At 33.8% G+C, this 14775-nt stretch overlaps 1 protein-coding gene across 1 annotated transcript; it reads left to right on the forward strand.

Annotated features, from left to right (window-relative positions):
* The first annotated feature begins 11418 nt into the window (after positions 1-11418).
* LOC111416592 (retinol dehydrogenase 14-like) lies at positions 11419-13010 on the forward strand. The gene is made up of 3 exons (XM_023048649.2): positions 11419-11601; positions 11695-12332; positions 12390-13010. The coding sequence occupies exons 1-3, from the start codon at positions 11463-11465 to the stop codon at positions 12582-12584; spliced, it is 972 nt and encodes a 323-aa protein (XP_022904417.1). The 5' UTR covers positions 11419-11462; the 3' UTR covers positions 12585-13010.
* Positions 13011-14775: the final 1765 nt, after the last annotated feature.

Here is a 14775-nt window from a genome sequence, read left to right on the forward strand (position 1 = left end):
ATAAAAACCCCGAGGGCGGACTCCTTGTGGTCCAGCGCACCACCGACGAAACTGATCACTGAGTGAAGAGCCGTCGGCGTGGACCTTCCCTGGGTGTAAGCATGTTGATTAGAGTCTAGTGGCCTGCTGCGCAGACAAGAGTCTCTAATGTAATGGTCGCAAAGCCTCTCCAACGTTTTCAGTGGAAAGGAGGAGAGGCTAATTGGTCTATAGGACTTCGGAAGGAAGTAATCTTGCTTACCCGGTTTAGGTATAAAGTTGACCGCGACTTCACGCCAACTTCCCGGTACATAGCGAAACGCCAGACATCCCTGGAAAATACTCTTCAGGTGCGGTACCAGGTCATCCAGTGTAAGAGGGCCGGTGTAATCCCGTCCGGTCCTGGAGTTTTGAACGGCGAGAACGTATTCACAGCGCACCGTATTTTCTCCTCGTCGCAGATGAGTTTGGCCAAGAGCCTTTCATCCGCAGTTGGTACATGAATTATCTCTTGTTGGGTATCGTTAAAGTTGTCCGAACCTGAGAAATGAACAGTCATTAAAAGCTGTAAACTGTCTTGAAGGTTGTCGATATAAGAATCGTCTTCCTTCTTTAGTATACCAATACGTTGAACAGGGCTCGAAGCAAGCACCTTTTTTAGGCGGGAGACCTCTGCAGAGGAAGTAATTTCGTCATAGAAGTTCTTCCATACTTCTCGCTTTTTTCGACGAATGGTTTTTTTAAAAACTGACAGCTTCCTCTTATAGAGGTGCTAGTCAGAGTCGATCCTGGAGTCCTTTGCTTTTTTGAAGGCAGTCCGCACCTCTCGTTTTAGTGAGGCAAGGTCGGGGCACCACCAGGTGGTAGCGCGCCCAGTTACCGCCTCCCTACGCAGGGGACAAGCCTTTTTTTACCATCATTTAAAAAATAATAAAAATAGTCTCCAAGATTCTGGAGTTTATAAAGTCAACTGCAAAGAATGCAATAGTGCATATATTGGGCAAACAGGTCGTAGACATCATTTAAGATTACAGGAACATAAAATAAAACTAATTCTAACATACATATTCAAACACAGTCAATTAACTGGTCATATTATCGAGTTCGATAACACGAAACTTTTATATAATTGCCAAAAAGGGTTTAAACTGGATCTTTTGGAAACATTTAAAATCGATAATCATCGGAGAAATAAAAAAGTAAATCTTTTCAACGATCAAGTTGACACTTTTTACACCGCATTCATTCCTAACAAAAAGCAAAAAAAGAAGAACTAAACAAATAAAATAATTTTCCGATTTTATCATCGTTTTTATTCATCCGATTTTAATATATAATCGGTTTATTCGAGTAGTGTACTTACTTTTATTGTAAAATTTCCATTATTGTGTGTTGTGTTCGTCTTGTCGTACGTTTGATTTTAATTTGTAACGTCATTATTTAATTTTATTTTATTTTTATAAAATTCAACATTAACATTTTCTTCATTTATGACGTAAGTAATATAATTTTTATAACAAAATTACATTTTGGTGTGATTTTCTTTTTTATTTTCCGCTTGCAAAGATTTTGGGTGATGATGACTTTTATATGTCGAAACTGGTTCCAATAAATATTTAAAATATAAGCAAGTAAGAAGTTTTTTTATATTTTTATATGTATATATACATATACATTTTCCCATATATAATATAAACTTGCAAAATGAATTCATACAATCAATGTATATACAGTGTTCGCCAAACAGTCAGCAACACCCTGTTTTTTGGTTTCATTACACCCACGTTTCTGAAATTCTTTTTATATGGGATGTTCATCCTGATCATGGTCGCCACTTCCGGCCCACCGGAAGAAAATAAGAAAATTGTTATTTTAAACTTAACGCTATGGTTTTTATTACACATTCAAATTCTTAATACAAAAACCAGTTGACTTTAATAAGGATGGTTGATACCATCCCATAGCTTTTCATTTTCTTTTGACAGTTATCAATACGTTTTTTTAACTCACATTTCTCAGCCAATGTATAACCAAAAAAGTTGAAAACTTCCATAATTACGCTTCAAATGTTTGCAAATGGAACATAATTAATTGTATCAATCTATCTTACGTAGGGTGGCCAAAAATTGTATGTATTGTACTCTATTCTAACAAATAGAGTATTTAATTCCACACAACTTATTAAGAGGAGTCCCTACACCTATCTGTTACAGTTATTAATTTATAAGGGAACAATATACAAAAGGACATTGTGTATAAGGTAGATCGATACAACATAATTACATCCAATTTATGAACATTTGATACGTAATTATACAAATTTATGTAAACTTATAGTTTTCTGCAGAGGATTAAATACTGCTTCTTTTTCCTCTTTTTTCTGTCTTGAAACTTAATACTGCTTAAAGAAAGATAAATACAACTTGCTTCGGGTTAAATACTGCTTTCAGACGACTTCATACTGTTTGCAGAATACTTAATGCTGCGGATGGACGGCTAAATACTTCTTTCAGAGTATTAAACACTGCTTCAATTAAATATTACTTGAAACGGCTAAACACTGCTTCGAGATGACATGATACTGCGAGCAGAAGGTTAAATACTGACGACAGAGGGCTAAATACTGCTTGAAAAAGGCTAAATGCAGTTTGCTGCTGGTCAAATACTGCCTCGAAATGACTTAATACTCTTTGCAGAAGGCTAAAAACTGTTTGTAGAAGACTAAATACTGATTGCAAAGGACTTGACATTAAGGACAAAAGGCTAAACTGCCTGCAAATTGTTAAATACGGCTTCCAGATTACTTTAAGCTTTTGCAGAAGACTTAATACATTTTGCAGAAGACTAAATATTTATTGCACAAGACTCAATACTACAGACAGAGGACAAAATACTGTATACACAGCATTAAATGCTACTTCCACAAGTGTTTATACTGTTTGCAGAAAACTATATACTGTTTGTAGAATACATAATATTGAGGGCAGAAGGCTAAATAATTCTTTGAAGAACAGTTAATACAGTTTACAGGAGACTAAATACTGATTCTAGAAGACTGATTACTGCTTTCAGAAGGCTCAATATGACTTTCAGAAGTCGAAATATTGCTGGCAAAATACTTACCACTGCTGTAAGGTATGACTAAGTGGGTATAAATGTCATTAATATTAAGTAGATTATAAGTAGAAAGTCAATTAATAAAGTTGATATGGAACACAAGAAGGTTAGTTGTTGCAACCATGTTTCCATTAAGTTTAGAATCAGTAGAGTATAAATGAATGTAATAAGAAAAGAGTATACGAGACTGTGAACACGTCATTCCATGTAGTAAATACAAACGTTAATTATCCAAAGAGATTTTTACTACATACTCTTCATTAAAACTCAAGAATAACATAAGTTATTACATGGCGATCCTGCCAGTGCGATTCAGCGGAAGAAATTATGGGGAAACAAATGCCCAAAGAAGTAAATGAATAAATCAAAAAATCAGCGAAGTTTCCACTGCTACCATCCTAAGGGTAATTGGATTCGCCGGAGTTGCTATTTTCTTTATTTGCTGTTGCTGCGTCAGGTTTGAGGAAGTTAGGCAGAATTTTAATTTAAAATATCATGCTACTAGAAACATTAGTACCGTAAAATGGGGCTAAATTGTGCCTCCATGGTGAGAATGTGCCACACGGTTATTTTACATATCCACATACTACGAAAGTAAGGAGGAAAACCATAGGAAGCACAATTTCACCCCATTTTACGTTATGTTAAAGATTAAATGTAAACCACACAACAATATAGAACACCAACAATGGAAATTAGAAACACTATCGGCACGGTAAAGGATGTTATAAACTTTTTTAGGAAATCCACAATACTCAGGAATTCAATGCCTAATCTTTCACGACTGTGTGAGACTAATTAGTCTGAAAAATACAAAAGAATTCGATATGATACATCCTTGAGATTGTCAAAGCATTTCAAAAACTATCTATCGAAAGAGACTACGCCAACAAAAACTGGTCATTAGTTGCATTCAGATGCTATTAAATCCTCATTACTTGTTGCTTTAGCTGTAATAGTAAAATACACGGGTGCAAGTTTGATGAAGTCGCAAGAACAACTTAATTAATGTTCTGCTACAATATCTGGTCTCTTATCAGCAGCTTGTGGTTTTCCATTACCAAAATCTAGTCTTCTGACCCTCCATTAGCAGCACCTTCCGTTAACAAGTCTACTTCTCTTTTCTACAAATAGTCTCAAGTTTTTTGTAAGCATTATCTAATCTTCTGCAAATAGTATCTATACTTCTATTTGCATAATATATACTTGGATATCGATCTTGACTCAAGGTCATTACATACCTTCACTCCTGAAACCTCAAGATCAAGGTTATGTAGTGTGACTTCTGTTCAGCGCAGTTCGGTGTGGTCTCTCTACGCAGATTTAATCGATAATCAAGTTCTAAACTGAACTCTTTCTTAGATGTAATAGTCGAACACACGCACGCACAAATTTATTAGGATTCTTTAGTCAGCTCTCCCGTATAGCCCCTATAGACTCATCACTTACCGATAGCCTACCAGAATTAGGTTTATCCAATAAATCGCCAACATCTTTCAGCTGCTTATCTCACCGATTATTGTTATTTCTATGGTGTATCTTGATAAGAAACGACACACAAATGATAAAAACATCCTTGAAAATACACCTTCAAACCTTGCCTGATAGACACGAAGAGGAAGAAGACAGTCAAATTCTAAAAATGACGCTCCGAGAGAAACAAAAGGAAGCGGTAGAACCTACAAAATTAGAGGACATTAAACAAGCTATCAAAGCACAAAGAAATAACAAGATGCCCAGTATTGATAACCTTCCTCCAGAGCTGTACAAGCTAGGGGGCGAACACATGAACTGCATTCACTTTTCTCCAAAATATGGAGAGAAGAAAATTTGTCACAGAAAACTTAATCGACGAATATCAAGCTGGTTTTAAAAAAGAACACTCCACAATCAATCAGCTTTTCTTAGTGAACAAATTTTGAGCAAGGCTTGGAAATAGAACGTAGATGTATACAACCTTTTCGTGGATTTCAAATGGTGTTTTACCAATAGCCCTCTAATATGTACTATTTAACGCTTCTTGCAACTTTCGAACGATACCAACATTCGGGACGTTCAATGGACAATTTGCTTAAGACAGGTTTTATTATTCTATTTACTCCTTCAACTTGACCGTTGCCTCTGGGAATGCCAGTCGCCAGAGTCAGGATTCCCAAACACACTTCTTTGTAATTCGAGTTTATCGATGACTTCTTTTATCGATGTTGTTTTGGTTGGGTATATCCACACAAACTTTGTAAAAGAATCAATAACAACAAATAGGTATTTATATCCCTTTTCCGTCTTCATCATTGGACCTAAATGATCCACATGATATGTTTGTAGAGGAGCATCGCCTTTTTCAATAGGATTCAGATAACCTTGTTGCTTACCAAACCTCCGGTCGCAAAGAATACAAGGTATACAATTACATACAGTGCTAGCGTAAAGTAACCCCCCCCCCCCCTGTTTAACTTCCGAACAAATTGAGATATCACTATGAACAAAAAAACATCAGTTTCTATATTTTATCAGCACAAATATTTTCTTATGGAAAATTTTGCCATCACTTTTAGTTTTTCCGGAAAATAGATCAACTTTGTTTTTTTAAATGGAACACCCAGTATATTATGGTATCTTCCGAAAGATGAAAACAATACGAATCCAACGGTACCTCACAATCAAATATCGGTTTATTAGTTTTTCGCATAAAAATTAAACAAAATGCGGAATTTTGCCGGAAAAACCAACGTATCTTCGTCGACTACCTGTCGAAATGCAATCGGCCAGGTAAATGGTGGACGGTAGGTTAACGGTCGGTATACGCTCGAGCTAAGACGGATTTAAAATTGCAAGTTCAATTACTTATTTTTTTTTAGAAATGAAATAAAAGTTGTTTGGAAGTATATTAAATTTATGAATTAATCATATTTTATCAAAAAATATTTATAAAGAAAAAAAGTCAATATAAGAAATGAAATTTTCTTATTAAAGATTTTGCTAGTATAGGTAACGGTTGAAAAATTTGCTTAGTGTTGTTATTGAATAATAAAAGAATTTTTTATTTATTAAGAATCAAATATTATGTAAATTGTTCGATATGATTACCTTGAACTTCTAGGCAGTGGTACCATCTTTGTAGTGTTTCCTCTCTCACACGGCTTAACATGTGATCAATATTTTGGCAGACGTCAATAATTTTTTGTTTTAAATCCTCAATACTACCCAACGGAATTTCATATACCTTGGATTTTAAATAACCCCATAAAAAGAAATCTAAAGGTGTCAGATCTGGTGATCTTGTTGTCCATTAAAATTTTTATCAAGATAATTTTGTACCATTGGCGCATAATGTGGAGGTGCTCCGTCTTGATGAAACACTAGTTCCATTTCAAAATCGTCAGAATTCTGTTGTACAATTTGCAAAAAAAACATTTACTTTCTAATGAAATTGAGTGATAACGTCACGATATTCATGTGGATTAACATCACGCCGATGCAATTTTCCACCCAAAAAGAAAGTACATTCATCACTGAAACAAATATGTTTCAAGTATAATCGATTTCGTTCAACCATATTTGTCATTAGCTCACAAAATTCTGTTCTTCTATATCAGGGTCATCTTCTGTTAATTCATGAAGCATTTTTATTTAAAATGGATGATATTTATTCTTCTTTACGTATTTCCACGTCTTCCAACAACGACGCGGAAATATTTAACACATCACACGTTGATGCGATAGCAGCAGACGACATCATGGGCACATTAAATACTTCTGTTAATATCTGACGACCAGTTCTTTTGCGGTCTTCGACGCTTCCAGTTTCCAAAAACTTATTCACAAGCTCTCTTAAATATTTTCGACTAATTGGATGTTCAGGAAATCGTTCCTTAAATTGTCGCCCTGTTTCATGTAGAATTCTGTTAGCACGAGCGAATATTAAAATTGCTTCGATATTGTGCTCTAAACTCCTTCTAGCCATTTTGATCTCGAATTTCTTTGGTTATACTTGGTCGGGTAGAATTCAAAGATAGAAATGAAGGAATATATTTGCATGCTGCCTTAAATACAAAATTTCAAAGTACCTACAAACTTTAAAATTGTTGTTATGACAATTTTTTCTTAGAAGTTTTAAAAAGAACTTTCTTTTTATCCTTTTCTTGTATTGATTGTTTCATAAAAACATTCTAAAAGAATTGCTGATTTTAACCCTGCTTAATCCGAGCGTAGACCGACCTTTAACTGACCGTCCACCATTTATCTGGCCCATTGTATCTCGACAGGTAGTCAACGAAGATACGTTGGTTTTTCCGGCGAAATTCCGCATTTTGTTTAATTTTTATGTAAAAAACTAATAAACCGATATTTGATTGTGAGGTATCGTTGAATTCGTATTGTTTTATTCTTTCGAAAGATACCATAATATACTGGGTGTTCCATTTAAAAAAACAAAGCTGTTCCATTTTCCGGAAAAACTAAAAGTGATACCAAAATTTTCCATAAGAAAATATTTGTGCTGATGAAATATAGAAACTGACGTTTTTTTGTTCATATTGATATCTCAATCTGTTCAGAAGTTAAACAGGGGAGGGGGGTTACTTTACGCTAGCACTGTATAACTCTTCGAATTTTATCCTCCAGTTGCGGTATATAGTATTCTCGTTCAAGCAAATCTTTTGTCTTCTTTATAGCGAAATGACTATAATGACTATATATAAATGACCATCGTCGTGTGCATTCTTAATAATTTGATAGTGCATATTAGTATGAACCACTATAAGTTGTAATCCATTTTTGTTATAGCTTTGATTTGATCATCTTCTCGTTGTGAAATCTGTAATTTCTCTAGTGTACTGTTTTGAATCAACATCGTTATTGGATTTCTGCTTAATGTGTCACAGTGTTTCATTCGTGAACCTGGTCGGTGTTGTATCACATAGTTAAACTCTTCCAACAATAAAGCTTATCGAGCTACTCTGGTACACAAATCTTTTTTGTTCATAGTGGTCGTAAACGCCGCACAGTCTGTTACTATTTTAAACGGTATCCCAAGTAAGGTATACACGAAATTTCTTCAAAGCCTGCACAATGGTCAAAAGTTCCAATTCGTGTAGCTGTGGTATTTTCTTTGTGCATCATTTGTTTTTCTGCTCCACCTACCCTGCCCCAATAGACAGGGTGCAGTTCACCATTTTCACCACTTCTCTGTAATAATATCGCGCCAAATCCGTCTAGTATCACCTCTCTAAGTATGTTGTTTAAATAACGTTGGAAAACTGTTGGAGAAATAGACAATACAAATGGCGTCTTCAGAAATTCACTGTCCCCTGGGCGTCACGAAAGATGTATATTTGACACTGTCTTCTGCTACAGGTACATGGAAAAAGCCATTTCTAAGATACAGGGTAGTAAATATTTTTGCTCCTGCTACTTGATCAATTTGATCTTCCACAAATGGAAGAGGATAGCGATAATTATTTTCTTGTTTAATCTTCGGTAGTCAATGCACATAGTAGTGGCCTTCCTTTTTCTTTACTATGTGTATCTGCTATCTATGCCACTTGACACTTAGGCCGGCGAGGAATCAGTTTTACTTTAGAAACCGAACGTGTCAAACGTAAACCGCGTGCAATGTCTCGCAGTCGTCTCTGTGTTTTTCTTTCTTTTTTCGGTCTCTGTGAGTTTAAACCAAAGAAAAAATTTATTCGAAGTTAAGTTGGATTTCATTTAGGTCAATTATTCGATTGGTCAGCATTATTGCAGCCGCTATGTCCTGTAGCATGATTAGACTAGCATAATTGGAACTACTAGGCCTAATTATTCCTTCTTTTAACCATTCGCCAATTTGTTTATCAACTTCACCCTTTTCGGAATGAGAAAGTCGTCTTGGATGTTGATATACAGGAACATCGTCTTTCAAAATTATTTTAGTTTGTATACTATTAGTTACTTGATTAAATCCTCTTATGGGATTATAGTCCTGAATGATACTTCCAATCTTGAATTTGCAGCTAGGCGTACCAATGTCTAAATCACATCCACTGTTTATCAATAATATGTTGTTTACTTCCAAATCGTCAATTTCCAACTCTTGATTCACTTCGAGACTCTTTACTTCAACACTATTGTGATTGATTGTCAACGTGACACTGTTCAAGATAGGCTTGTCAATAATTAAATCCATAGGTATGGAATCATCACTAAGTACATGTACTTCAGTAATAAAATCGCAATCGTCGACATGCATTCTTCCTTTAAATTTTCCAATAGTTTTAACAGCATTAGTTCCTATACCCTTAATTTGTACTGGATTTAAGTCTAACTGTGGTGAACCCATTCGAATATATTCGCTTGCTTTTAAAATATTGAAATCACTTCCGGTATCTACGAAACCTGCAACGATCTTTCGCATTTTCAATAGATATTGAGTGACTGTTTCGTCTTTTTGATTTGCTCTTGCGGTAAATACTCATTTTATGAAGTGGAACCCCTTAGACTTCGCTTAAATTCGTCCTTTAATTTGTTTTTACACATTCCATGTTGAAACCTTTCTTTCTGGCTTCATATACAAACGTGCATTTTAATAATCCATAGATTAGTTTCTCAACGTCGCTCCATCCCATCAACATAGTATCTTAAAATTTTTCCACCCACTTCTCAATCGAACAACCATCACCTCCATCAAATGTACTAACCGTGTCTTCAACATCTTTAAAAGTCAACACAAATTTTGGATTCATCTTTGGATGCTGATTGTGTGAGTAACCACTCGATTTACTTTCGTCGTCTATTGAATTTTTACTTTCGTTATCGATAACTGCATTTACACATGCATCGTGTTGTGGTAACGTTACAGGTTCATCGTCTTCTTCGTCATTTTCATCTGCTTTACATTGATCTTTTAAAAGTTCTAAATTCGAAAGTTTTCAAAAATATATATATAACAGGCTTTTATTGATTTTATAGAAGCTAAATATTTCGTTCGATAGACAGTATGATCCCTAAGCTCGTCATGTTTATAAATAATCGATAGCAAACGTCGAAAGAAATGAAGTAATAAAAAAACAAGCGACTTATCTTTCTATCTAACGTCTTAGCGTCGTCGCCGTCTAGCTGTTTTGTCGTGCCGTTCGTCGTGGTTCCTGTCCTGCGCTGGTCCAACTGCCTAAATGTCGCCTCACTGCCGGCTTTTCCTCTTCCGTCTTTTTCTCTTCTTCAGGTCTTTTCGTCTTCCGTCTTTTTCTCGTCTTGTCTTAACGTCTTCTTTTGCTTTTTCTTGGTCTACTGTTTTTTTCACACATTGCGTTGTCCGTAATCGCGGTTCAGCCCCCAAAAATTAACAAAACCCCACTTGTTCTTAATTAATTTATTATTTCTATTAACAATTAAAGTTTCATTTGATTAACTCATTTCAACACAACACGTCTTTACTGTTTGCTTATCGTCTTCTAACCTCTGCTTCTCAACTTCTTCTCTCATCTCCCATCTGCTTCTATCGATCGACCCGAGCCCTTGACCGAGTACACTCGAAGGGTTTCGAGTCTTCCCGAATCTTTCCTACATATATGACTCTATCAATAGAAAATGACTACCAGATACTACACTAGCTACCATAAGGGCTACCATGAATTTTACAATGGCGACAGATAGAATATAAAATGACCCAAATGGATGTCGGGAGAGCAAACTCACTAAGAAATGAATCCGTGCAAATAGCAGCCTATTCCGGCGATATTAACATCATCTTTCGCAGGACAGAAGACGCAGCAGATGCGTCACACACAACTTAAAAGAGAAACGAAGAACGTTGGTCTTGAAATAAATAAACATTATAGACAAGAAGGCAGGTAAACCATTATAGCAATATTATATGCCGAGGAAATGTTGAAGAAGTAAGTATCTTTACGAACAGGATATCAAATTCAACACAGAAGGATCGGCAGAACCATAAATACAAAATAGAATATCGACCGCGCACAGAACTTACTTTGCCCTATCAACTGTATATATTGTGCTATAAATGCGAGACATGGATTATGATAGAGAACGCAAAGAAAAGAAATAGAAATAGAAAGTTCAGAAATAGAGAATATTGTTAATACTCTTCAATCTGTTAACATATTTTCGTTAGGAAGCCATAGAACGATTAAAAATCAGCTTGCTGCATCCGAAATTTTAAACTTAAAAAAAACATCAATTTTCCACATCTTTCTTTAAACCTTATTATTGTCCCCCTCTATGTTTTCGGCTTTCAACGCTCATGCGTATCAATAGTTTGTTTCCAACTTAAAGAATTGGGTTGGAGGGGATCATTTAGAGCTTGTATATTACGTTGGTTCCGGTTAAGGTCATCTAAAATAACTTTTTGCTTAGATTTAGCGATTATGGCGTGTTTAATTATATTTTTAACAGTAGCCATATTATTAGTAACATTGAAATTATATTGGAAATTAAATACCAAATGGAACAGGTCTTATAAATGCTTAGTTGGTAAAACAGTGTTAGTTACTGGTTCGAATACAGGTAAGAGATTTTGATTTTAATAACCCTCTATGGTTCCCTCACATATCTATAACAATAATTACATTGGTGAATAATTATTTTGTAATATTTTAGGTATTGGTTATTACACAGCTTTAGATTTTGCAAAAAGAGGCGCAAAAGTAATATTAGCATGTAGAAATAAAATAAAAGGTGAAGAAGCTCAAAGGCAAATGATAAAAAAAAGTGGAAACGAAAATATTATATTAAAATTGATCGATTTGGAGTCATTTGAATCCGTTCGAAACTTTGCTAATGACTTCAATCAAAATGAAGAGCGTTTGGATATTTTAGTAAATAATGCTGCTACTTTAACCGGACTAGATTACATGACGAAAGATGGATTTCCAGTTATTATTCAAGTAAACCATTTATCGCCGTTTTTATTAACACATCTCTTATTACATAAATTGAAGAAATCAGGCTATAGCCGCATTGTAAACGTTGCATCTAATATGGTACAAGCGGGAAAGTTTCAACCGAAAAATCTCGGTCTTCCTCTAGATATATCGTATAAACGATATCGATCCAGTCAATATTACGCTGATTCGAAATTATGCAATGCTGTTTGCACGATAGAAATGGATAAACGACTCAAAGATACTAATATTATTGTTAACGCACTTCATCCAGGTGTAATTGTAACTAATATATTCGATCACCTTCCTAAACTGTTTTGTACAATTGTCCACTCATTTAAATGGCTGTTTAAAGTATTTAGATTTAGACGGAATGTCAGAATTATTTAGTTATCATTTATTTATTTTTAGACAATCGAAGAAGGTGCTCAAACAACATTATATGTTGCGCTTTCAGAAGATGCTGGGAAATCGGGAGGACGATTTTTTAATAATTGCAAAGATGTGGGACATTATAAAAATGCTAAAGATCTAGATTTTGCACGTGAAGTTTACGAAAAATGTGAAAAATTAGTTGGTCTCCTGCCAGAAGAACAAATTAAATAATAAATAAATAAAATTATTAAATAAAGTAATCTTGAAAAGTGTAGAAAATCTTAAATATTTTTAGCAAAAAGATATTCATTAAAAAAAGTTTTTATAATTGACATTTATAAATACTTTAATAAACAAGATACTTTCTTTGTTATTGCCATAATATATAGTAAATTATTTCAATTCGAAGTTAAGTCAATAAAAAAATTTTTAAATAACTTTTTTATTGCTTTATGCAATACCCCATTATTGGTTTCAAAACTGTACATTCATAAAATGTGTCAACTATACGATTTAACAATCACTACAGCCATTAAAATATAGTAATTTGTGGATGTATCCGGAATGTATGTTGCAAGTTACTGAATAAAGCAATACAAGAATTCTTATTCTGTATTTAAGTTCATTTTCAAGATTCTTTTTCATTTACGTGTAATTAATTTCAGACAATTAGTTCATTCACTACTGTTTACTGATGCCTTACATTATAAAAATATATAAATAAAAATAAAATTCGATTAAAAATTGCGTTAAGAATTGATGTGTCATGCAAGTTATTGTCGTTGTTGTCATGCAAATTGTTGTCGACAATAACTTGCATGACACATCAATTCTTAACGCAATTTTTAATCCTCTTCAATTATAATTAAACAAAACTCTCTGCGTAGTTCATTAGTACAAATAAAAAAAAGAAATACCAAATGTTTCATTCTATAGGACACTTTTGTAACAAAATGACGTAATCTCCTGAAGGTGCTGTAAATATATAGCGAAACCGGTTGAGAGAAAATTTAAATAAAAATCCAGTTAAGTGCAAAAACGAATTTTATTTATTAGACATAAAATGGAAAAAAAATCATCAAACAACATAAAAATATATATTCACAATTACCAAAACTTTTCAAAAGGGACGATAAATTTTCCATATAAACCTAAGAAATTTGAAGATAATTACAATCTACAATTCAAGGACTTAAAGGAATGAACTTCGCTAACTTTTCTTTCTATACGATCGACTTCTAAACTTTCTCGAGGATGTTCTGGGGTTTACAATTTTTTAGAGTATATTCGAAAAATGAAATAATGAAGATTATTTATAAAATTAATATCTCAAGAACTATAACGTATTTTAAAAAATCGCTTCTATAGTTAGTAAGCTTATAATTTAAATTATTCAGAAGTATCCAGTTTATTCCGAATAATAAGAAAATGTCTCATCATGTTTAAATTATTAAGTTTTAAAATTAATATCTCAAGAACTAAAAGATATTTTCAAAATCCGCTTCTTTTATTAGCAAGTTTATAGAACGTAAAACAAATGCTCATTATTTCATAATCGGAAGTGTTTTGCGATCGTGCGTCAAGTGTTTTATTTTACGCTTTATAAATCGTTTATAGATGACATAAATAATGTAATAATATTGTAAATATTGATAATATAAATATATTAATAATATAAATCATACACGCGATTTATAACAATAAATAACAATTCAGCAATTCGTAATTGCTGTTATTACGAAGTAAGTAAATCAATAAAAACAATTAAGAAATAAAAACAAACAATTAAGTGGGTTAATAACATGGAAAAGTTTACTCCAAAAATGGATATGGAATTCTCCGAACATTCCGCCGAACTTCAAAAAGAAATCGAACAAATAAAGGAGCAACGCACTAAAGATGAAGCTGCTCTTCAGAAACAGATAGATGACCTGAGGGGAATTATAGAAGGTCTAAAAGCCCAACAAATCTTAACCCTCCAGTAACCACTAAAGTGGTGTATACCACAGACGAAAATGAGTTAACTTTGGAGACTGACTGGATAATAAAACAAGCTAAAAGAAACAAAAAGAGTAAAACTGAAACCTCGTCATCTAAACTGTCTTCTGAAATTGAAAACAAACCTGAAAAGCAACCCGTACAATCTGGCGCAAAAAACAAAACAAAGGTATTACTACCCCCAACAATATTAATTTATAATATCAAACAATATGATGACATTTATAAATTACATAAAAGCGTAATTAAAGATGGTTTTTTAACACCAGCGTTAAATAACGGCACAATAAAACTGAATCTTAATTCGGAAGAAAAGTACAAACACCAAAGGTGCTTGCTGAAAATAATTTGTCCTGGTCAACTTATGAAAATAAGTAAACTAGAAATCTGAAAGTGGTCGCTAAAAAGATGCATAAAAGCTGTG

The sequence above is a fragment of the Onthophagus taurus genome, unplaced genomic scaffold (assembly GCF_036711975.1).
Source record: "Onthophagus taurus isolate NC unplaced genomic scaffold, IU_Otau_3.0 ScKx7SY_14, whole genome shotgun sequence".
Taxonomy (NCBI): domain Eukaryota; kingdom Metazoa; phylum Arthropoda; class Insecta; order Coleoptera; family Scarabaeidae; genus Onthophagus; species Onthophagus taurus.